Below are 24839 nucleotides of genomic sequence, written 5' to 3'. Positions count from 1 at the left end.
GTTTGTTTGTTCACTCTGCCCATACAGATGGGCTTCATTACTCAGCCTCTCTTGTCATTAACTGTGGCCATGTGTCTTGAGTTCTGTTGAAACCATAGATTAACAAGTAAGAAGTGGTAATCTTAGTTTTTAAAAAAGATTTTTTGTACAGCAGTATTAAATTTGACAGAAGAAATGAGTGGAAAATCAAGGAATTCTCATATACCCTCTATTCACTCACCACAGTCTCTCCCAGTAATCAACATCTTACTAAAGAGTAATATATGAAACAGAACTACAAAACCTCTTGCAATTGCTTTGGGTGAGGTGGGTAAAGGGTTGAGGGGGAGAGACGATGGGGGAAATGTAAATAATGTACAATATAAAGTCTGATTGGAATTGTCACTTTGAATCCTCCCTTGTATAATGAGTATATACTAATAAAAATTTTATATATATAAAAAAGAGTAATACACATATAAAAATGAATGAAGCTATACTAACACATCATTATCCAAAGTGCATAGTTTACATAAGGTATACTGTTTGTATTATGTATTCTGTGGGTTTATACAAATGTATAAACTATGTCTATCATTATAGTATCATGCAGAGTATTTTCACTGCCCTAAAAATCCTCTGCTTTTCCTATTCATACTGTGCTACCCCCAGTACCCTAATCCTATCCCTTGGCAACCATTGATCTTTTCACTGTCTCCAGAGTTTTGTCTTTTTCAAAATGTTATATAGTAGGAATTGCAGTATAGAGCCTTTTCAGATTGACTTCTTTCACTTAGCAATATGAATTTAAAGTTCTTTAGAGCCTTTTGTTGGCTTGATAGGTCATTTCCTTATAGTGACAAATAATATTCTGTTGTGTGGATGTATGCATTAGTCCATTCCCCTACTGAAGGACATCTTGGTTTCTGTGTTTTAGCATTATCAATGAAGAGATTTAAACATTCATGAGGAGGTTTTTTGTGGACATAAATTTTCAGCTAGTTTGGGTGAACACCAGGGAAAGCAATTGCTAGATTGTTCAGTAGATTGTTTAGTCAGAGGACTCTAAGATGATGAATTAGAAGCACCCAGTGATTCTCCAGGTTACAGAATCAAAGCAACTGCAAAGGAGCTACCCTGTTGAGTGTTTCTCACCCCTAAGTAGACATTGAGGAAAGTGCTGGAGATCTGGATCTGTGGCAGAGTGACCGATATCAGCACTGCCATAGTAGTCCCCAGACAAAATAAAACCAGAGTGAAAATTTCTACTGGTAGAAATCTTGTTACAGTTGGCTTTGCCTACAAACTAGGCGAGCAGTAGTATAAAGGAAAGAAAAAGGCAAACAGCACGCAGCCTGTGGTCTCTCCAAAAGGAGCATAGCTAAAGAAGTCACAGAAAGAAGATCTGTTGCATAGTTGAGAACTTTCATTTCTGCCCATATATTTTACCTCCTCAGTGAAAAGGAAACCTATATGTTTTTAAGACTCTTTTGTGTATACCTGTTTGGTTTGAATTTGCACCTCCCTTTCATTTCTTCTAACATTTATTTTTTAATCTCTTCTTTCTTCCTCTCTTTCCTACTCTGCCCCTTAAAAAAATCTTTTTCTTAACACATTTTTTTCTAAAGCATTTTTGTTAGAATATATAATAGTTGTACATGGGGGATTCATTGTGACATTTCTGGATTATAGTGTACCTTGGTTATGTTTTCCCCTACCATCTCTCCCCACATGCTCCTCCCTCCTACTTAAAACTATTGCAACAGGTCTCATTGTTCTATTTCATATAAGTATATAAACTACATTAACCATATTCACCATCCTTTATCTCCTCCATTCACCTTCCCCCCTCCCTCCCCTCCTATAGCCACCCTTATAGGACCTGTTTTATAATTCTGTCCTTGCATTTTTAAATGCATAGTCATTGTTCAAAGGAGCTTCACACACACACACAAATCCTTAATTGGATCATTTTTCTCTTTATCATCTTTATCCTTTTAAAAAGTTTTTCTTCTGTCTTTTTCTTAATCCTTGATTGGATTTTCTCTTTTTTCTCAATCCTTTAATTTTTTCTTTTAGTATTTTTTTCTAGTTTTTATTCTTATCTTCATTAATTAGTATGTTTTTAGTTCATTTTAAATTATTTTTCACCTTCACTCTTGTATTGTTATTGATGTAGCGGGAATTGTTTTTAATTAGTTATTGCTGTTTTTTGGAATGTGGTTTATCTGTTGCAGTTGTTACTAGTTTGTTTCCTTTTTTTTCAGAGTGGTTCTGGGAATCAGGCCCAGAGCCTTGAGTGTGTTAGGTGGGTGTTCTGCTACTAAGCTGCACCTCCAACCCAGTAAGAGAAACTGTACCTTAGTTCAGCCAAAACTTAGCCTTGCCTGAACCTTTGTAAATATTTCAACTTAAAGAATGCAGGACTTATAAACTGCAAGGAAAACTATGAACCACCAAAGAAAGAAATTGAAAACAGAAAATGGAAAGATCTCCCATGTTTATGGATTGGTAGAATCAACATAGTGAAAATGGATATATTACTAAAAGTAATCTACATGTTCAATGCTTTTTCCATCAAATTCCAATGGCATTCATCACAGAGATTGAAAAATCAACCCTAAAGTTCACTTGGAAGCATAGAAGACCTTGGGTAGCCAAGGCAATAGGGTGCAAAAAGAACAATGTTGGAGGTATCACAGTATGTGATTTCAAACTATACTACAGAGCCATAGCAGTACAAACAGGATGGTACTGACACAAAAACAGACATGAAGACCAGTGAAACAGAATAGAAGACCCAGATATCAATCCACGCAGCTATGCTCACCTGATTTTTGACAAAGGTGCCAAAAACATAAGATGGAGAGAAGACAGCCTTTTCAACAAATGTTGCTGGGAAAGCAGGGTATCTGCAGGCAGAAAACTGAAAGTAGATCCATGTCTTTCACCCAATACAAGTATCAACTCAAAGTAGGTTAAGACCTGAAACTTTGAAGCTAGTGCAGGAAAGAGCAGGAATACACTGCAACTAAGAGGCATAGGCAGTGACTTCCTAAATAGAACTCAAATGGCTCAACAACTAAGAGGATTGAAAGGATGAAATTAAAAAGCTTCTGCACAAGAAAAGAAATGGTCTCTAAATTGAAGAAGCTGTCCACAGATTGGGGAAAAAAATCTTGCCAGCTATACATCTGACAAGGGTTTGATAACCAGAATATGCAGGAAGCTCAAAAAACTAACCTCCCTAAATATTCAGTGACACAATGAATAAATGGGCAAATGAATGGAACAGAGCTTTTTCAAAGGAAGAAGTTCACATGGCTAAAAAACTCATGAAGAAATGCTCACCATCCCTAGCCATAAAAGAAATGCAAATTAAAGCCTCATTAAGATTCCATCTCACTCCTGTTAAAAACACAACAACAAATGTTGGTGAGGATGTGGGGGAAAATGAACCCTTATTCACTGCTGGTGGGAATGTAAAGCTAGTACAACCACTGTAGAAAACGGTATGGAGGATCCTCAAAAAACTAAAAATAGAACTACCATTTGATCCAGCAGTTCAGCTTCTAGGAATATACCCAAAGGAATGTAAGGTTATAATAAAGGCACCTGCACGCCATGTTTATTGCTGCACTATTCACACTAGCTAAGCTATGGAAACAGCCAAGATGTCCCACTACTGATGAATGGATTAAGAAAATGTGGTATTTATTTACAATAGAATTTTATTCAGCCACAAAGAAGAATGAAATTTTGTCATTTGCTGGCAAGTGGATGGAACTGGAGAATATCATCTTTTTTTTTTATTTTATTACTCATATGTGCATACAAGGCTTGGGTCATTCTCCCCCCTGCCCCCACTCCCTCCCTTACCACCCACGCTGCCCCCTCCCTCCCCCTCCCCCACCCCCTCAATACCCAGCAGAAACTATTTTGCCCTTATTTCTAATTTTGTTGTAGAGAGAGTATAAGCAGTAATAGGAAGGAACAAGGGTTTTTGCTGGTTGAGATAAGGATAGCTCTACAGGGAGTTGACTCACATTAATTTCCTGTGCGTGTGTGTTACCTTCTAGGTTAATTCTTTTTGATCTAACCTTTTCTGTAGTTCCTGGTCCCCTTTTCCTATTGGCCTCAGTTGCTTTTAAGGTATCTGCTTTAGTTTCTCTGCGTTATTTATTATGTAAATAAATAAACATAACATAAAAAAATAAACATTTTTTCTCTGGTAAGGTGTCAATTTCTAGTTTCACTAGATCCATGTGTTTCACCCTATACCAAGATTAACTCAGAATGGATCAAGGATCTTAATATCAGACCACAAACTCTAAAGTTGATACAGGAAAGAGTAGGAAATACTCTGGAGTTAGTAGGTATAGGTAAGAACTTTCTCAATGAAACCCCAGCAGCACAGCAACTAAGAGATAGCATAGATAAATGGGACCTCATAAAACTAAAAAGCTTCTGTTCATCAAAAGATGTGGTCTCTAAACTGAAGAGAACACCCACAGAGTGGGAGAAAATATTTGCCAGCTACACATCAGACAACAGACTGATAACCAGAATATATAGGGAACTTAATAAACTAAATTCTCCCAAAACTAATGAACCAATAAAGAAATGAGCAAGTGAACTAAACAGAACTTTCTCAAAAGAAGAAATTCTAATGACCAAAAAACACATGAAAAAATGCTCACCATCTCTAGCAATAAAGGAAATGCAAATTAAAACCACACTAAGATTCCACCTCACCCCTGTTAGAATAGCCATCATTAGCAACACCACCAACAACAGGTGTTGGCAAAGATGCGGGGAAAAAGGAACCCTCTTACACTGTTGGTGGGAATGTAAACTAGTACAACCACTCTGGAAAAAAAATATGGAGGCTACTTAAAAAGCTGGACATTGATCTACCATTTGATCCAGCAATACCACTCTTGGGGATATACCCAAAAGACTGTGACACAGGTTACTCCAGAGGCACCTGCACACCCATGTTTATTGGGGCACTATTCACAATAGCCAAGTTATGGAAACGGCCAAGATGCCCCACCACTGACAAATGGATTAAGAAAATGTGGTATCTATACACGATGGAATTTTATGCAGCCATGAAGAAGAACGAAATGTTATCATTCGCTGGTAAATGGATGGAATTGGAGAACATCATTCTGAGTGAGGTTAGCCTGGCCCAAAAGACCAAAAATCGTATGTTCTCCCTCATATGTGGACATTAGATCAAGGGCAAACACAACAATGGGATTGGACTTTGAGCACATGATAAAAGCAAGAGCACACAAGGAAGGGGTGAGGATAGGTAAGACACCTAAAAAATTAGCTAGCATTTGTTGCCCTTAACGCAGAGAAACTAAAGCAGATACCTTAAAAGCAACTGAGGCCAATAGGAAAAGGGGACCAGGAACTAGAGAAAAGGTTAGATCGAAAAGAATTAACCTAGAAGGTAACACACACGCACAGGAAATCAATGCGAGTCAACTCCCTGTATAGCTATCTTTATCTCAACCAGAAAAACCCTTGTTCCTTCCTATTATTGCTTATACTCTCTCTTCAACAAAATTAGAGATAAGGGCAAAATAGTTTCTGCCGGGTATTGAGGGTATGGGGGCTGAGAGGGAGGGGGCGGAGTGGGTGGTAAGGGAGGGGGTGGGGGCAGGGGGGAGAAATGACCCAAGCCTTGTATGCACAAATGAATAATAAAACAATAAAGAAAAAAAAATATGCTTTTGAACAATCAGTGGAACATTGAGTTCAAACCCCAGTACCGTAAAAACCCCCAAATAACACCCCCCAAAAAACCCAAATAACAAAACAAACCATAAAAAGATCCTAGGAATAAACTTAACTAAAGAGGTAAAAGGCCTCTGCCGTGAAATCTATAAAATACTGAGGGAAGAAATTGAAGAAAGTACTAGATGATGGAAAAACTTCCCATGTTCCTGAACTGGCATAATTAATATTGTGAAAATGCCCGTACCACCAAAAACAATCTACAGATTTATTCCATACCCCCCTTTCCAATTCCAGTGACATTCTTCACACAAATAGAAAAAAACTTCTAAAATTCATATGGAAGCACAAAATTCCCTGAGTAGCCAAAGCAATACTGGTGATGCTGGAGGTATCATCATTCCCCATTCCTAGCTATGCTTCAGAGCCATAGTAACAAACACAACATGCTACTGGCACAAAAATAAACATAGAACCCAGTAGAATAGAATAGAGCACTTAGAATTAAACCTACTTGGTTATTGCATCTTATTCTCAGCAAAGGTATCAAAAGCATGTATTGGAGAAAAGATGGCCTCTTTAACAAATAGTGCTGGGCAAAGTGGATATCCACATGTAGAAGATTGAAACTACATCCCTATGTCTACTCTGTACACAATCAACTCAAAATGGATCAAAGACCTTGATATAAGATCTTGAATTTTGAAACAAGAGAAGATCGGAAAGCACCTCAAAATTTAGGCATAGGCAATGACTTTTGAATAAGGCTCTAATAGCTCAGGAAACAGTGATAATTAGGATTGCATCTGATTAAAAACTTCTGTACAGCCAAGGAGACAGCCCACAGAATAGGAAAACAATCTTTCCTAGCTGTTCATCTAACAGAAGATTAATATCCAGGAAAAATAAAGAATCTCCCAAAATACCAACATTGAAAGAACAGGTGATTCAGTTAATTGTCTAAGTAAACTTAATGCTTTTCAAAAGAAATACAAATGGCCAATAAATAAATGAAAAATGTTCACCGTCTTTAGCCTTGGGGAAATGCAAAGTAAAACTACATTGAGATTCCATCTCACCCTAGTCAGAATGGCAATCATCAGGAAAACACAAAATGATGGTAAGGATATTGGAAAAGGAGACTATTGGTGAGATTGTAGATTAATGCAGCCGCTATGAAAGTCAATAATCAATATGGAGGTTTCTCAAAAAATTAAAAATAGAAATATCATATGATCCAGCTGTACTACTGCTGGATATATACCTCAGGGAATCAAAGTCAGCGTATGATAGAGGTATCTACACACCCATGTTCATCATGGCACTATTCATAATAGCCCAGTTGTGGAATCAGCATAGATGTTAGTCAGTAGATAAATGGTTAGAGGAAAGGTGGCATATGTACACAGGTGAGTATAATTCAGCCATAAAGAAAAAAATGTCATTTGTAGGAAAGTTAGTGGAACCAGAAATCGTATCATAATGTTAAGATAATTAAAGCAAACTCAGACCGGCCTTTTGATGGTCACCCCTCCCCTCTTGAGCCTGGACCCTGAGAAGTGCTTAGTGATGGCCGTGACTTGAAGCAGCAGCGTGACTTACAGCCTCCCTGTCCTAGAGCGCCGCCGCGGATGAATGCCAGGGCGGCAGCGGCTTGCAGATTCCCAGGGGTGTCCACCTGGTAAAATGACCCAGTCGGTGGTCGTGCAGGTCGGCCAGTGCGGGAACCAGATCGGCTGTTGCTTCTGGGACCTGGTGCTGAGGGAGCACGCCGCAGTCAACCAGAAAGGAATTTATGATGAGGCAATAAGCAGCTTCTTTAGGAATGTGGATACCAGAGTGGTTGGTGATGGTGGCAGCATTTCTAGGGGAAAGATACGTTCTTTAAAAGCCCGAGCCGTCTTGACTGACATGGAAGAAGGGGTAGTAAATGAAATTCTCCAGCGACCTTTGAGAGATGTGTTTGATAGCAAGCAGCTAATAACTGATATTTCTGGCTCAGGAAATAATTGGGCTGTGGATCACAAAGTTTTTGGCAGTCTTTACCAAGAACAGATTTTAGAGAAACTCAGAAAGTCGGCAGAGCACTGCAATTGCTTGCAGTGTTTCTTTATAATCCACTCCATGGGAGGAGGAACAGGATCTGGACTTGGTACATTTCTTTTAAAGGTGCTTGAAGATGAATTCCCAGAAGTACACAGATTTGTGACTTCAATTTATCCTTCTGCTGAGGATGATATCATAACCTCACCTTACAATAGCATCTTGGCAATGAAGGAATTTAATGAGCATGCAGACTGTGTGCTGCCCATTAACAATCAATCTTTATTTGACATCATCAGCAAAATTGACCTGATGGTGAATTCTGGAAAGTTGGGTACAATTGTGAAGCCAAAGAGTCTGGTTACTTCAAATGCTGAGGCTTTCAGAAAATGGCACAAGAAGCCCTTTGATGCAATGAACATTGTGGCAAATTTGCTACTCAACCTAGCAAGCTCTGCAAGGTTTGAAGGGTCACTTAATATGGACCTTAATGAAATCAGCATGAATTTAGTTCCTTTTCCTCAACTTCATTATATTGTGTCAAGCCTGACACCTCTGTATACACTGGCAGATATTAACATTCCTCCTCCAAGGTTGGATCAGATGTTTTCAGGTGCCTTTAGTAAAGATCACCAGCTAATTCGAGGAGACCCCAAACATAGTCTGTACCTTGCTTGCGCCCTCATGGTGAGAGGCAATGTACAAATTTCAGATCTCCGCAGAAATATTGAAAGATTAAAACCTGCTCTGCAGTTTGTCTCCTGGAATCAAGAAGGCTGGAAGACCAACCTGTGTTCAGTGCCACTTGTGGGTCACTCACATTCATTATTAGCTTTAGCAAATAACATGTGTAAAGCCTACCTTCATAGATCTAAGAGAAAGGTTCATGAGGCTCTATAAGAAAAAGGCTCACCTCCATCACTATGTACAAGTTGAAGGGATGGAGGAAAGCTGCTTCATGGAAGCTGTGTCATCTTTGTCAGCACTCATTCAGGAGTACAACCAAACTGGATGGCACAAAGAGCATGCCTGTGCAGAACGTACCTAGGCTAAGCATAGTTGTGTGACAAAGAACCAAAGCAATATTATCGTTACTTTTTCCCAACTTCACACTGTTTTTCATCACCTTTCTGTTTCAGCATTTTTGTGACTTAGAAAGCCCAGTTTGTTTTTCATATTGTCAGGAAGTATTTTGTCTTGAAGAGTGGTTTCTGTTTGATCACAATTTGTTGATATCAGTGTGTGAAATTAGTGAAGTTCTAACTTCACTTCAGTTTGTGAAAATTAAGAGCACGGAGCTCTCCAATAGTTTGCTATATTTATAACCTCATACTTAGATATATATGATTCCTTAATGATACATTATCTAAAGCATCTTTTCATATGCTTGTTTGCCATATTTTCAGGGTTTTTTTCCAAAAACTTATTTAAGAAACAATAACAAAAAAGAACTTGGTGCAGGGAAAACAATTCCCTGAAGTATATTTGATTGCTGCCTCCATTCTTATGAACTATATTTTGATGCGGTATTTAGGGAATCAGAAATAATGTTAAATAGGTGCTCACGGACCCTTCTACTCTGAAGTTAGTTTTAGTTTAGATCTTTTTATTAATTAACAAATATTTTTTGTTTGCTTACTATTTGCCAAGCACTGGGGACACCATGGAGAATGAAAGAAGAATGAAGAATGAAAGCATAGAGATTATAGCCTTGTGGGTAGAACAGGCATTGATTAATAATTTCACAACCAAATGTACAATTACAGCTAAAGCTGTGTTAGAGAGGTGCATGTGGTTATAAAGTCCTATAACAGGCAGAGTTGTCCTGGTCAGGAAAGACTTCTCTCAGAATGTAACGCTTGAACTGTAATCTGAAGCATGATAATGAGGGAGGGAACATGCTGTACCTTCCTTATACTGGGATCAGTATGAGCAAGAGGCCAATGTAGAAAAGAGAGGAACAAGAATAAAGGAGTGAAAGGATTCAAGTGTGTCTTTAAGAGGGAGCATGAAATGTGGAATAGATAGGCTATATAATAAGGAATTTTATATTGGTCATAAAAGTAGTGGGAAGCCATTGAAAGGCTTTAAACAAGAAGAAGTTATTTTGTATTTTGAAGATTATTCTTAAAAATAAAATTTTGTTACTTATTTTATTATTTTAGTTATTTTTTGAGCCAGTATCTCTCTGTGTAGCACAGGCTGGTCTCAAGCTCATGAGCTCAAATGATCCTCCTCCCTCCCAAGCAGTTGGGATTAAGGCATGTACCCTCACCCACTTGAAGATACTCTGACTCAAATAGGAGAAATGGGTTGCAGGTGGCCATGGCAGATGTATGTAGATGAATTTAGGGGTCTGAGTAATGCAGGTCAGAGATGATGGTGGAGTGGTTAGAGGAGGTGGTAAGAAGTAGATAGATTATATAATACCTAGGAGGGGAACTCAATAAAATTTCAGTATTGTATATTAAGTGGTAAGAAAGGAAGATGACCTAACTGACTTAACATTTAGGACTTGTATAGCTGGATGAATGTGGTGCCATTTATTAGGATAAGGAAGACTGAGATATGACCAATTTTTTTTTTTTTTCGTGGTACTGAGGTTTGAACTGAGGGCCTCATACTTGCTAGGCAGGCACTATGTCACTTGAACCACTCCACCAGCTCTGTTTTGTGTTGTGTATTTTTGAAATAAGGTCTTGTGAACTATCCACCCAGGCAGGCTTCAAACTGCAATCGTCCTGATTTCTGTCTTCTGAGTAGCTGGGATTACAGGTGTAAGGTATTGTGCCCAGTATAACATCAGATTAAAAAAAAAGATTTAATTTTTTTTCTAAAATGGTTAGATTTATACATTTGAATTTGAGATGGCCAGAAAATGCTAAATTTAATATATGGATACAGTGCTCAAAGGGGACAAGGTCTGAACTGGTAGTATCAGTAGGTGTGGTAATTGGAAATGATGATATGCATGGTGAGAATATAGACAGAGGGTGCAAAGAACCAGCTTTGAAAACCTCCCAACACTCAGATACTGGATAGAAAAGAATGAACTTCAGAGGAGAAAAAGAAGATGTGATTAGAGGTGGGGCAACACTATATATATTTAAATTAAAATAAAGCACTAATTGTGGGATTAGGAGTCATCTGGTTGTTGTGTGTTGTTTTTATTTACAAATGTTTTCTTATAAAGTCATTGATTCCAACACCCATCTTTTAAAAAACATTTGGCCCTTCAGATATCTTTGTCTCTTAAATGAGAGGCTGTTGTGTACTTGTCAGGTGTGCCTTTTAGTTCTAATACTTAGAAAGGAGGTAGTTCTTGCCACAGGAAGTGTTCCATCGGGAAGCAGATGTGCTCTCGTGATAGTAGATGGGAAGGGGATGTTTTGTTATTAATTACTTAGCTTTGTATAAACAAAGATTTTGTATTTTTAAAGATAATCTTCTCTTTAATAGAAATGAATCGTATTTTTAAAGCTTTTTATATGTTGATATAAGAGGTATGTACTCCCTTGTTCTGGTAACAGAATTCTAGAACTTTCTTCATTAATTGTAGTATAGCTCCTGTCTTTTAATATGAAAGATCATCTGGGAAATATATGATAAAATTTCTGTATAGACAAAGTGTGTCATAAGACAGAAAATGGTGGCAGACTATTTGTAAACTGAGAAAGCTCAACTTTTGCCTTTTCATCTCTACTTGCTTTCCTTAGTGGAAATAAATCCATAAAGACATTATAACGAAAAATTCACATCCAGTTTTAAACTTTAGAAATAGCTGTAGCATCTGTACTAAATAATACTAGAGTAACACAATAAGTAGAATAACACAATAAGACAATATCATAGCTGTGCTATTTAAGCCTGAATTTCTCAAATGTGTTTTGTGGTTGGAAAATGCTAATGTAAGCAGGCTTTGGAATCCTAAAGTGGAAATTAGTATATACTTGTGTTTGGTTTTTTTTTTTGTTTTTTGCTGTTTACTTGGTAATTACAGAGAATTTCCTTCTCTCTGTCCTTTGGTGGATTATTTATACTGGGAAAGACTTGGTTAAGATTGCTGTGTGATGAGTTGTATGGTTCTCCATTTCTCTCTTATCCAAATCCATAGGTTAGGGTTATATATTACAGTAACTGATAATACTGAAAATCTCTCATAAGTCTCCCCTAAAAGGGGAAAATCACAAATGTTCTCTTGGTGCATATTATTCCATGTGTACATAGCAACATGTAAGTGATTATCTTCAGCACAAGCAGGGCATGCTCTACTTTTTATGGTATGTCTTTTTTTTTTGTGGTACTAGGGCTTTAAACTCAGGGCTTGCTAGGCAGATGCTCTACCACTTGAGCCACTCCACCAGCCCTTTTTGCGTTGGTATTTTCGAGATAGAGTCTTGTGAACCATTTGCCCAGGGCTAGGGTGAGCCTTCTGATTTCTGCCTCCTAAGAAGCTAGGATTTCAGGGGTGAGCCACCAGCGCCTGGCTGTTTTGCTCTTCTATCTTACTTCTTGAACCTCTTTTCATATAAATTTATCTCTTTAAGTCTTCTTGTTATTACTTATGCTTAAAAATTATTGCTGAACATCTAAGGTGGTTTCTCAACTGTCCTCTCCATAGATAATCACTTTAAAAAGTTGTGTGTTTTTGTGCCATGTATAAATACATGTTTCCTTTTTTATAGATTTGTACTATGATTTATTTAATTACTTCCCTATTGATAATTTTTAAAGTCTGTAACTTCTTTGATGCCTACTTCCACAAGCAAACTTCAGGGGTTTGTTTTGTTTTTAAGGGTACTAGCCACATTTATTCAATATTAATGTATCTTTCAACCATTGGCATATGAAATAGTGCTACAGCTTTTGTTAGTGCCCTGTCTTTTTAAACTTGTCAGTGTGGTAGTTTCTAAGTGTTGTTCCCCAAATTCCATCTTCCTCTTAAACCGTGATTTTATTGTGCAATTTTGCTTAGTGTGGTGGTTTTTAGGAATGCGTGTCATGTTATAGCCAAATTCATTATAGATGAATTTCGAAAGGAATTGGTTCCATCCTTTACACTTTAGACTTCATAAAAATCTCATTGCTGCATACTTCCCTAACACCTGATTTCCCTTCCTAATGTAAGCCTTTCCTAATAACTGAAACTTCCATGAAGGTAGTGACAGTCTGTCCTGTTCTTTTTGTTCCTTAGGTCCTCGTACAGTGCCTGCACATGAAAGGTGCTCAATAACAATTTCATTTGGAATATGACTGTGGTACTAAAGCACTTCAGAGACTACAAATGTTATTTTGACAAAGCAGCCAGAATGATTTTTAAAGCTATGCTTTAAATATTGCAAATTACTATTAAGAAATGTGAAAGTAATTAGTTGCTATTGGCAGTAGCAGAGATTCTCCTGTTCTGACACTCCAGCTGCCAATTTTAAAAGTAGGATTCCTTTTTGCAGGGGAATTATTGGGTTTGAACTCAGGGCCTCATGCTTGTTAGGCAAACACTCTACCATTTGAGCCACAGCACTTTTTGCTTTATTTAGATTCTTTCACTTTTAGCTTGGTTCCAGCCTTGGACTATGATTTTCTTACCTGTGCTTCCTGTGTAACTGGTATTACAGATGTGTTCCACTATGCCTGGCTTTTTTGTTGAGGTGGTGTCTTACTAGCTTTTTATATGGATTGGCCTTAAACTGTTATTCTCACAATTTTCACCTCCCAGGTAGCAGGGAATACAAGTATGTGCCACCATGTACACCTGTACTAGGATTCATAATGTAGTAATTTGGTGGTACTGGTTTCATTGTTTCTAGTTTTAGCATTTTATTTAAAATTAACAAATTCATTATATATATTTCAGAAATGCAGAAATTGAAGTATGCCAACTTGTTATTTTAAGTTCAGATTACAGATGAAGCTTGGAAACATAACTAACATAAATGGTATCAGGCTTTCATTATGAAAGAAGGTAATTTTGAGCACTTGTTCAAATCAAACTTTAGCCAACTGTGAGAGAGCAGAATGTTCTCCTTTATTTAAATACTTTGTGCCTACATAGTCTATTACTTCCTCACTGAAGTTTTCTGCTTTTTGATTTCACTTGATTTCTTTTTCTATAATTTACTATTTTCCTAGTTCCACATTCCTCAATTAGGGAAGCTTTTGATAAGAACAATTGTGGTAGAGTTTCAAAAGAATTCAGCAGATGAGTTTAGAAAGTACCATAATTATTCTCACCTGTACTTACCTGTTTTGTGTGTAAGACTGTTTTCTCACTTAATATTTAGTCTCTGAATTTCACAATATTGATTTCAGGACTCAAATTCTATTTCTACTCTGTAACATATCTCAAAATTGTAGCCTTAGTTTAGTTTTTCGCTGAGCTATTGTAATAAGGTGATCTTGGTCAACTTCTTTCCTTTATAAAAACTGTGAAAATAGATATTTTGTTACAATACTCAGAAGATAGTTCTCAGTAGGGGGTAGTATAATATTATTAATAAAAGTATGTAAATTGTAAGCTCAAAGGAAGTTGTGAAATTTTTTTAAAAATTTACTTGTGTGATGTTTTATTTTAATGTAATTCCAAACCTATAGAAAATTTGTAAGAGTGCAAGAAACTCTTATATTCCCTTTGTCTACATTTAATAATTGTTTACATTTTGGCCCATTTACTTTATCATATGTTATCTGAATTTATGCAGTTTCTTTCCTGAATCATTTGAAAGCAGCTTGGAAACATTCTGGCTTTTTATCCATAAATAATTCTCTCTCTCTCTCTCTCTCTCCATATGTGTATATATATATATATATACACACACATATATATATATATATGTGTATATATATATATATATACACATATAATGTGTATACACATATAATGTGTATATATATATATATAGTATAAAATATATTTATATTAAAATAAACACACACACACTTGTGAATGAACCCAGGGTCTTGCACACGCTAGGCAAATACTCTACTACTCAAGCCACACCCCAACCCATTTTCTGTGTATATTTCTTAAGAATGAGAACATTCTTTGACATAAGCACAGTAAAATTATTAAAATGAGGATTTAAAAAAACATTTTTGTTAGTATATATTGGTTGTACAGGGGTTTCATTGTAAGATTTCCATGTATATTTACAGTGTTCCCTGATTACATTCACCTCTTTCGTCATTCTCTCTCATCCCCCCCCCTTCCTTAAAATAATTTCAGCAGGTTTCATTGTTCTGTTCTTTTGTGTTTTTTTTTTTGTGGTGCAGGCTTGAACTCAAGGCCTCATGCTTGCTAGGCAGGCGCTGTACTACTTGAACCACTCTGCCACCTTTCATTGTTCTATTTTCATACAAGCTCATCGACCATTTTTGCCCTCCTTCACCCTCTCTGTTCAATTATAAAGGATAATTTTGCTGAATAGTCTGAGGTAGGTTGACAGTTGTTTTCTTGCAGGGCTTGAGATGTATTATTGTATGGCCTCCTTGCATTTAGAGTTTCTGTTGAGAAATCTGCTGGTATTCTGATGGATTTGCCTTTATATGTGACTTGTCATTTCTCTTTTACAGCTTTCAATATTCTTTCTTTCTTCTGTGCATTTAGTGTCTTAACTATAATATGTCTGGAGGTGTTTCTCTTCTGATCCTGCCTGTTTTGTGTTCTGAAAGCCTCCTGCACCTGGATGTCCCTCTCTTCCTTGAGATTGAGGAAGTTTTCTGCTATTATGTTATTGTCTTTGAGACTGAGGAAGTTCTCTGCCACTATGTTATTGAATAAGGTATCTATGCCTTTCGTTTGTATACCTGTACCCCTGATGTGTAGGTTTGGATTTTTGATGGTGTCCCAGATGTCTTGTTCCATTCATGTTTTCTGAGATTTTTTTCATTGTCTTTGATTGATCTAACTCCTCTACCTTTTCTGCAATCTCTGATAGTTTATTTCTAATCTGCTGTGGTCTTTTAGCAAGACTTTTGATTGATGTTTTTATTTGGGATAATGAACTTTTTACTTCTAAGACTTCAGTTTTATTTTTTTCATGATATCTTTAGTTTTAGTGAATTCCTCTTTCATATTTTGCATTATCTTTTTAATTTCATTCAGCTGTTCATTTGAATTTTCTTTTAGTAAGTTAGTTATTTGTATCCTCTTTGAATTCATTCTATTACTTATATATCTTTTTAATATCATTGATTATTCTTGACTTTTTTTTTTTTGATTCATCATTTGAGAGTTCTTCTTCTTCTTTTTTAATCAGATAGGAGCAACCAGGGTGTTGTAAGTCCTGGTTATGCAGACGCTAATCATGTTTCATGCGAACTCCAATCATCATGTTCTATCTGCCCTCCAAAAGGAGGAACAGGTAAAGATTATCCCACCTGACGATTGAGAGTTCTTCTTCACTGTCACTTAAGTTCTTTATTGTGGTGGTGTTGGCTTTCAAGGAAACATTATTGGTTTGCTTTTTTCATGGCATTTGTTTTTGTTTTGTTTTTTCTAATGCTGGGATTTACACATCTAGGGCCAAGGTTTTGATTAGGGGTTCCAGTCTTCCTTGTCCATTTAGTTAGGAATGTCTCATAGATTATTTAAGGCTGTACAATGGAATTAAAACTACTTTCCTGCCAGCAGTCACTGTCTTAACTCCTGCAGGGAGTTAGGTGAGAGAATTGCTGTTTATTGGGGTATATCCATGAGGAATAATAGTCGGCAATGCTACTCTCTCACCCTCTAGCTGTTGTCCCCTAAAATAAGGATTTTTACATGTTGATGATGATTATATTATCTATCCACAATATATATTCAAATTTTATTAATTTTCCTTATACTGTTTTTTGTAGCTACTTTTTTCCCATTCTAGATGAAGTACAAAATCATGCATTGCTTTTAATCATCTGTCTTTAGTCTCCTTTAAAGTGAAACAGCTCCATTGTTTCTCCTGATCTTGGTGTTTTTGAAGTTAAGGAGTTATTTTTATAGACTGCTTTGTGTGTGTGTGGGCAGTACTGTAAATCAAACTCAGGACCTTGCACATGCTGGATGAGAGCCCTACTGCTAAGCTACCCTTGAAGCCTTTGGAATGCCTTATAATTAGGCATCCTCTCACATTGCTCATGATTAGTTGTAGGTTATGTGGGGTATTTTAAATTAGTTTTTTTTCTGGAATTACAAGTGATGTTGTATCCTTTACTGTTCATTGTATCAAGATCAATATAACATCAATTTGTTTCAATAATGGTATTCAATGATTGAAATACTTCTTATGCATGTATGAAAATGGAGTAATGAAACCCATTAAAATTGTTTTTAAAAAGAGGGAGAAGGTTAGGTGCAGTGGCTCATACCTGTAATCCTAGCTACCCAGGAGGTAGCTATTGGGAGGATTGTGATTTGAGGCCAGCCTGAGCAAAAAGTTCCTGAGACCGACATCTCAACCAATACAAACTGGGCATGTGGTATGCACCTGTCATCCTAGTTAGGTGGGAAGCGTAAATAGAAGGATTATGGTCCAGGCTGGTCCCACAATATGTAGTATTGGTTTTTCTATCACAGTTATTGCTTTCTGTGTCCTAAGACATCTTTGCCTACCCTCAAGTCACAAAAATCTCATTTTTAAATTTTTTCCACCAGATTTGTAGTGTTCCATGTCAGTCTGTTTTCTATAACACATTTTTGTGAATGATATAATGTGTCATAAATAAAGTTTATTATTTCTTTATATAAATTCACATTTGTGTCTCTTTTTTTGTCAGTACTGTTGTTTGAACTTAGGGCTTTGCACTTGCTAAGCAGGTGCTTTATTGCTTGAGGCACACCTCCTGCCCTTTTTGCTCTGGTTATTTTGGAGATAAGGTCTCATTTTATTCCCTGGCTGTCCTGGGCTGCTATCCTCTTATTGCACACTTGCACTGGAATGGTAGGCATGCACCCCGCACTCAGCTTTTTCCCAGGTTAGCCTAGAACCTTGGTTCCCCACAATCTTCCCAATTGCAGCCGTCCAAGCAGCTAGGATTACAGTTGTGCACAACTGGTGTCCAGCTTCTAAGTGTCTTTTAAAAGGGAATTTTTATGATTGTAAGATCCTCTAGATTTTTTTTTGTTGTTTGTTTGTTGTTTTTTGCTGTGGGGTCTTGCAATGTAATCCAGAATGGCCTTGAATTAGAGATCCTCCTACTTCAGCTCCTGACAGCTGGGATTATAGAAGTGCACCACCATGCCTGGCTAGATCCTCTAGTTTGATAGAAAGCCAAGTACATCACTATTTCTTTATTTTATAAATGTGTAAATTTAGAGACTAAATAGACAAATGAATATATTATTGCTTTGTTGATAATAGAACATTTTAATATATTGTAAGGAACAGATAGGTTAAATTTCTTTACTTTTCCTGCTATAATAAGAAAAAGACAGTATGAGAAGTGTTTTTCATTGTATACATTTTATAAATAAATGGGTAGTTTTTAGCTTGCCGGATGAAATAATTTTTTATACAACTCACATGGTAACTTTGATTGCTCTGCTTTATTTCTTTTTATTGGTGGTCTTAAGTCTGTCATGCTTTCCATTTGAAACCCCTGTTTTCATGGGTTTATGAGTAGACAGTTGAAAAAAATATGAGTGGCCAAAAACTTGGCACTGTTGATCTTGGTTCAATATAAGGTACTTGCTTTAAGAAAATTTCAAGTAGTCAGCTCTTTTGAAAATGTTGTGAGAAGCAAAAGAGGAATAAAGGAATTTTTTGGTTAAACAGATAGGGAGTATTTTTCCAGCCAACTTCTTCCAATTAGATTTGTGTAGCAAACTTTCCCCTTGTAGGAATTATTTAAGTATGTCCGTTCCTGTGTTTCCAGTTGCCACAAGAGCTTGCCTCAAGATTTTCCCTTTTTAGGGGCTTGGGCTATATCTCAGCAGTATAATGTTTGCCTAGCCTGTGTGAGGGCCTGGGTTCAGTTTCCCTTTTTCTTTCCTATCATTTATAGTAAATATCCTCTTCCCTGCTGTTCTTACTCATTTGTGCTTTTTAAAAAAAAAAAATTCTCTGTAGTATATTTACACATAGAATGGCCTTAAGTTTTGGCTTTCTTTCTTTCCCTTCTTTTGCAGTATTAGCTCAAATAAAATAGTGGATGGTTTTATCTGTTGGCTAAAAGACAATAATAACTTTTGAGAGAGATTATAGTATAAATAGCATTGATTTTCTTAAAATTAAATTTCTGAAATGTGAACTTTTAAAACTTTTCCAAAAGAGTTTTCACGCCAAGAAAGGCTTTCAGACAAGTTTTTTTTTTTTTTTTTTCTTTCTGTCTTTTCTTCTTCCGGAAAGTGTGGATGTCAGCTTAAGTACTTACTTTCACAATCTATTTTTAACCCATTGTCATTTGCATGGTGAACATTTAATTACTGTTGGTCCACAAAGGTGCTTGTGGTTTTTCGTCACTTTTATTTCACTTCATATTTTTAAAAATCATTTCCTGAAAACTTAGGACAGAAACATTACCTGCTACAAGAAGCAAGAAAATCCTTTGGAAAACTTTTCTTTCTCTCTCTACTCTGGAGATAATTTGTTTCAGGCAAGAGTTTTTTAGGTGCTGCTGAAATTTTTGAGATCTGGGAAAATGGGGTAATAATACGACACCAGCTCTTAAACAGCAACATCTGCTGTGGTTCAAAGCCACACAGAGAAAGCTGCCTAAGCAGTCAAATGTTTTGGACTGCACGGACAAGTGTGGTTCAAATGCAGAGTAGAGGAAGCTTGAAGTTTAGAGAAGTTGTTAAAAAATGGAGTCGTGGAAGATAAGCATCTTTAAGAAACAAGCATCACCTTGTCCTCCAAACTATCGAAGATCTTTGTCAGAACCTGCTTATGCAAGTTCAGAGATAGGAACAAGTTTAAAGATTTCTCCATGGTGTAGTTCAGTAAAAAGCAAGAGGAAAAGAAGTCATTGTGCTTTCTCCAATCTAGAAAAGCCACTGGGCGCTTATAGGTGGCAAAAACATCCTGACTTTAGGAAGAAAGGGAACAAAGGGGAGAGATTGCAAAATAATAAAGGAGACCTGGATGAACTACAGCAAAAAGTCAAGCCAGAGGTGGTCAGTAATAATGCTGCTTCTGTTAATGAGATCCCTGGAACATCAAAGAAGCTGAACCTGGTCAACACCCAGTCACTTCGAGCTCCATTCACCAGATCTATTTCAGAACCAGAACCCCGCTGCAGAATCAGGTTTGGTAGACCATGGCCGACTTCAGTGGGGTCAGTGGACTCCGAACAACAGGGATATTTCTTCCGTGGCATTTTCTCTACTCTTTCCAATGGATTCTCCAGGATGCTGAGTCTAAAAGGAGAAACAACCAATGAGCCACTAGAAGAAGGTATATTATGTGAATAAGGGGGCGGGGAGGATGGTTCAGATTTAATTATTATTGAAGTTTTATTTTTCTACAAGCAATTAAGCCATTTTATTCATTATAAAAGAAATGTATTTAATTAGCACATTTAAAAAGAGATAATCAGTGTTTCAGTAACCCTTTTTCTATGAGTGATAATTTATAATTATTAAAGACTGGATTTGGCTAATTTAATTTTTTGTGATGTAAATTCTTCAACTTTATTTTGAGGCCTGTGTAAAAAAAATTTTCATCTTCATTTATCTACTGACTATTTAACTTTTGAAGATAAAGCTCAGAGATCTAATAATTATCTCATGACAGCCAAGAATGCTAAACATAAATTCTATTATCCTCTTAAAATTATTTTAAAATAAATGTTAGGGAGAACTATATAGGGCAAAATTGTACACTGCTAGTTCTTTGTATATTGGAATTTTGATTTGCTTTATCATAAAAATCTACCTACAATTTTTGAATATGGAAGCAAAGGACACAAATCTTGAATATTTGTTTAGATGACAAAATAGAATTTTGTGTTTGATTAATTTCTGATAACAGGATCATCAAAATTTAAAAAAATCTTCTTTAGGGCTTTTTTATATGTAAAAATTTATATTGATTATAGCATTGTTAAAGCCAAAATATATAACTCTTAATTTTCTCATCTGATTGCCTTGGAAAGGGTCGACTGTATCTGATGTACTGTTTCAATTATGGCCTAGGGCCTGTAGGTGGTTTTTTTGTTTGTTTGAGAATTTTAGCATTAGAACTTTGATTGTATCTTTTCCAGTTGAAATCACTCTTCTGACAAGCACTTAGTATTAAGAAAATTACAGTTTATCATTAATTAGGAGATCATCCATATAAAGAATGATTCAAACTCTTTGTTAAATTGGAATTGTTGAAGAATTTTGTTGACGAATTGTTTCAAGTATAATTTCATTTCTATCAAAATAAAGTTGAAGAATGTCAAAAAGTGACATTTTAGTGAAACTTAATTTTCTAAGTACGTGTGCCCAAAGTTCAGTGTTTCTTCTAAACACTATGCTCCCTAGATGTTCCTTTGCTTGGTAAATTTTAATGATATATTAAGTATATATATTTTCTTCTTACTGTTGGCAGATAGATAATTACCAAGAGAAAAATCTTTCTTGATGGACTTCAGTTAACATTTCGTTAAAAATTTGGAGGACTAAGTCCCTGCATTTCCTTGAATGCTTGTATGTTTGTATCCTTGCTGGGTAATCATAAGGTGATCAAAATAAGGGAATGTCAGAGGAAAAGTAAGAGTTTAAAATAAATTCTTAGAGATAGTTCTCTAAATGATTAACATGTGCATTTAATAAAAGAAGACATAGTTTAACAATTGTCCTTAAAAGCAGTTTTGAACGTTTGTAGTTCACTTTCACTTTTTAGTAAATATACCAAACTATTATTAATTGCTTAGAATGTATGAAGTACTGTGGGAATGTGTCTGTACTTTTTATACATTGATGATTCACAAATGGAGATATAAAATATTCTGTATTTATTACTTTCTTCTATCTTATCCATTCTTATTGGAATTATTATGCATATACAGAGTTTAAATTTAAGGTACTATTAAAAGGAATTTCAACTCTAATAAAGAACAGTGTATTCTTATTAGAGTTGCTGTTACATACTGTGGCAGGGAATAGAATCATTAGATTACAGTTTATGACTCCATTAAGAAGATCAATGTATCTCTGAATTTGAAACTCACTAGCGTTTTTTACTTTTAATTCTTCAATATTTACTATAAGATGTGAGCAGCATTAAATAATGTAATATATAAAAAATTTTAAATAGTATTTAGCATGTAGAAGTTGTTCAATATACATTAAGTGTTATTTCCACTAAGAAAGTATACTTACAGTTCTTAGAAGAAAGGATACCTGATTATTGAGTTTATTGTTACTTCTGAAAAAAATTGTAATATTCTAGTTTGAAACTGTATTCATACTTGTTTGAACATGTGCATGTTCTGAAGATAACCAAGCAATAATTTCTTGTATTATTTCTGAACACAATATCTCTCATGAATAAAGCATGAAATATATAATACTCAGGGTCTGACTATACATTATATAATTAAACAGGAGAAGCTCAATTTCTTCACTTGTATTCTATATTCAACCCTCCCCTCGTAGAATATATATTCCTTCATTTGACACAATATATGGTCAAGAGACAATATAAAAAATAAAACTAGCTAAAAGTAATCCCAACAGCTTTGGGTCCATGTCTAAGCATAGAGTAAATATCCTTGTATAGTGGAAAAAATAGGAATATACAAATCAAGAAAATGCCATGTAACTTACATAGTTGCCACTTACTAGCTATGTCAAAGTTAGAATAAACTATAAAACTACAAACATAATTGGGTTTTTAAACCCTATGTGTCTAATGTGTATCTAAGCAGAAGATTATTGGAGGCAATCAGTCTTATTTCTAAATTACTATTCTTCCTCTGTTAGTAGTAGAGAGAAACAAAAGCTATATATATATTTTTTTTCATTTTATATGTGTATATGTATGTATATGAAAGGAAATTAAATATGCAGTTCTCATTTCTGGTTACAACATGCACCCTCTCTTTATATTATTACAGTTATAAGAAAAACTTTGTCCCCAGTGTTAGTTTTCAAAGACTTCCTAAGTTTAGTTTTAAAAGATTTAAATTTTTTTCTAGATAGTTTTCTTTTAATATGCTGATTAAAATTTAAGCAATTTTTTAATGAACAAATCTTGGAAGGAGCCTTATATATCAACTGAAAAACTATTAAGTTTCTGAGACATTGTGCTAGGGGCTGGAAATAGAGCATATTATTTTATTAGGTAAGTATCACATTTTCACTTATCCCAGCAAATCAATAATGAAATCAGGTAAAACACAAATGAAGCACTTTAAGTTCACATGACACTATAAATATTTAACAGATAGTTGTAATGTATAGTCATTATAAAAACTTACATAGTACCTCACATTTTTTTCTCTATCACTGGACCTTCTTTTTGCTTTATATAATAAATAGTTTAAAAAGTGATATCTCCATAAAGTACAGAGAAATTGTCCTTCACTGTCATTTCTTCCAAGAATTGCTACATTTCTGAAGTATAACATCTATCCTGCTAGCATTTTGTCACCTGATCTGTTGTATCTAAACTGTCCTGTACTTGATCCAGTATTTTGTCACTTGTAATATTTATATTGTTTAAGCAGTTTTGAAGTTAATAAGCTTAAAATAATGTACACAGTAAACTTTAAATACTTCAGGTCATTTGCCTATAATTCTTTATTTAAAGTTATTCAGTGTGTTAATATAATTCATTTAAAATAAATATATTCAGTTTGTTAGGGCTGCTGTAACAGAATACCACAGAGAGGTGGTTTAAACAACAGAAATTAATTTTCTTAACAGTTCTGGAGGCTGAAAGTCCAAGATGCTGGTCTCAGTGAGGTTGGTTTCTCCTGAAGCCTCTTGCTTTATCTTTACTTGGCCATTTCTGTGTGTGAGGTGCCCCTAGTGTCCCTTTCTCTCATAAAAACTGGAGTTCTCTTGGATTAGAGCCCCATCATATGACCTCTTTTAATCTTAATTTCCTCCATAAAGGCTGTATCTCCAAATATAGTCACATTGAGAGTTAGGGCTTTAACATGAATTTTGTGGGTAGAGCACATTTCATTTCATAACTTTGAGAATAAGAAGTAAATTTATGTAGAAAGCTAGTTTCTTCAAGCTTAAAATTTCTTAGTTTATCCATTGACCTAAAATATCCAGTCCATTTCCTTAAAAAGATTATTCAGTTGTTTAGCATGCCAGGTTGCCAGTATTTTTTTGCATGTTTACTTTCTGGAAATTTGATTTGGAGTTTGATTGACAAAGACTTAGATAACCAGAAGTTGCTCTCTGTTCAAATATTAGGTGCAAAGATTTTGACCCAGTGTGGTCATAATGGTTGAATGTGTCATCATACTAGCCTCAATTATTATTTATTGACGTATGTGTAAACTGGGTCATTCTGTTCTTCCTCAGCCCAATTAAATTAGTAACATTTCCTTGGTTTTCAGTTGCTTATGGTTTTCCAGTAAAGTCTTAAAAAACAAATAATAGAAAGGATTTGGCTTTAAATATTATGATTAGAAGCATATTTTACTAGTTAAAACTTTATTGTGTGTGGGACTGGGGCTTGAACTTAGTTCTTTATGCTTACAAAGCAGGCACTCTACCACCACACCTCCAGTCCATTTTTCTCTGCTTATTTTGGAGATGGGGTCTGTTGAACTGTTTGCCCAGGCTGGCCTTGAACTATGATCCTCCAGTGTCAGCCTCCCATATAGCTTGGATTATAGGCATGAACCACTGATGCCTTTCTTCACTGGTTAAAACTTTAGGGTGTGATTTGCATGTAAGCACTAGGCTTTCACTGATAGCATTTACTTTGGAGCAAAAACTAGCAATGACTTTTTAGGTTGGAAACTGAATTTTTCTTAAATGTAACTAGGTCTAGATCTTTCCTTCCTTATTAGGCTTCTTTCTCTTTTCCTTCCTCTCTAGACACTGAAGATGTGGCAGAAATGAATATAACACATTATCTATATTCTAGTAGTTTACAACATAGTAAGGAAGCAGAAATGTTAAACAGTGCCTGACAAGA

The 24839-nt window shown here is 35.6% G+C and overlaps 1 protein-coding gene, 1 non-coding gene and 1 pseudogene across 7 annotated transcripts in view; 2 read left to right on the top strand and 1 right to left on the bottom strand.

The window, feature by feature from the left end:
- Positions 1-24839, top strand: part of Rasal2 (RAS protein activator like 2) — a 330973-nt gene that overhangs the window by 80189 nt on the left and 225945 nt on the right. Inside the window, exon 1 of one of the 6 annotated variants that reach the window (XM_074047354.1) lies at positions 17439-20141. The exons of 4 other annotated variants lie outside the window; for them this stretch is intronic. In XM_074047354.1, the coding sequence (XP_073903455.1) occupies positions 19550-20141 (592 nt within the window). In that variant the 5' untranslated portion in view covers positions 17439-19549. Of the gene's footprint in view, positions 1-17438; positions 20142-24839 lie in introns of those variants that run through there. One more of the 6 variants, XM_074047355.1, reaches the window with a different exon arrangement.
- LOC141413860 (tubulin epsilon chain pseudogene) lies at positions 5707-14554 on the top strand (annotated as a pseudogene).
- On the bottom strand, positions 16024-16156 carry LOC141414394 (U8 small nucleolar RNA). Its single transcript, XR_012439433.1, has one exon. It is a non-coding gene; the product is annotated as a U8 small nucleolar RNA (small nucleolar RNA).

The sequence above is a fragment of the Castor canadensis genome, chromosome 11 (assembly GCF_047511655.1).
Source record: "Castor canadensis chromosome 11, mCasCan1.hap1v2, whole genome shotgun sequence".
Lineage (NCBI taxonomy): Eukaryota > Metazoa > Chordata > Mammalia > Rodentia > Castoridae > Castor > Castor canadensis.
Note: the sequence above shows the minus strand (reverse complement) of the source record. Positions and strands in the feature narration are given on the sequence as shown.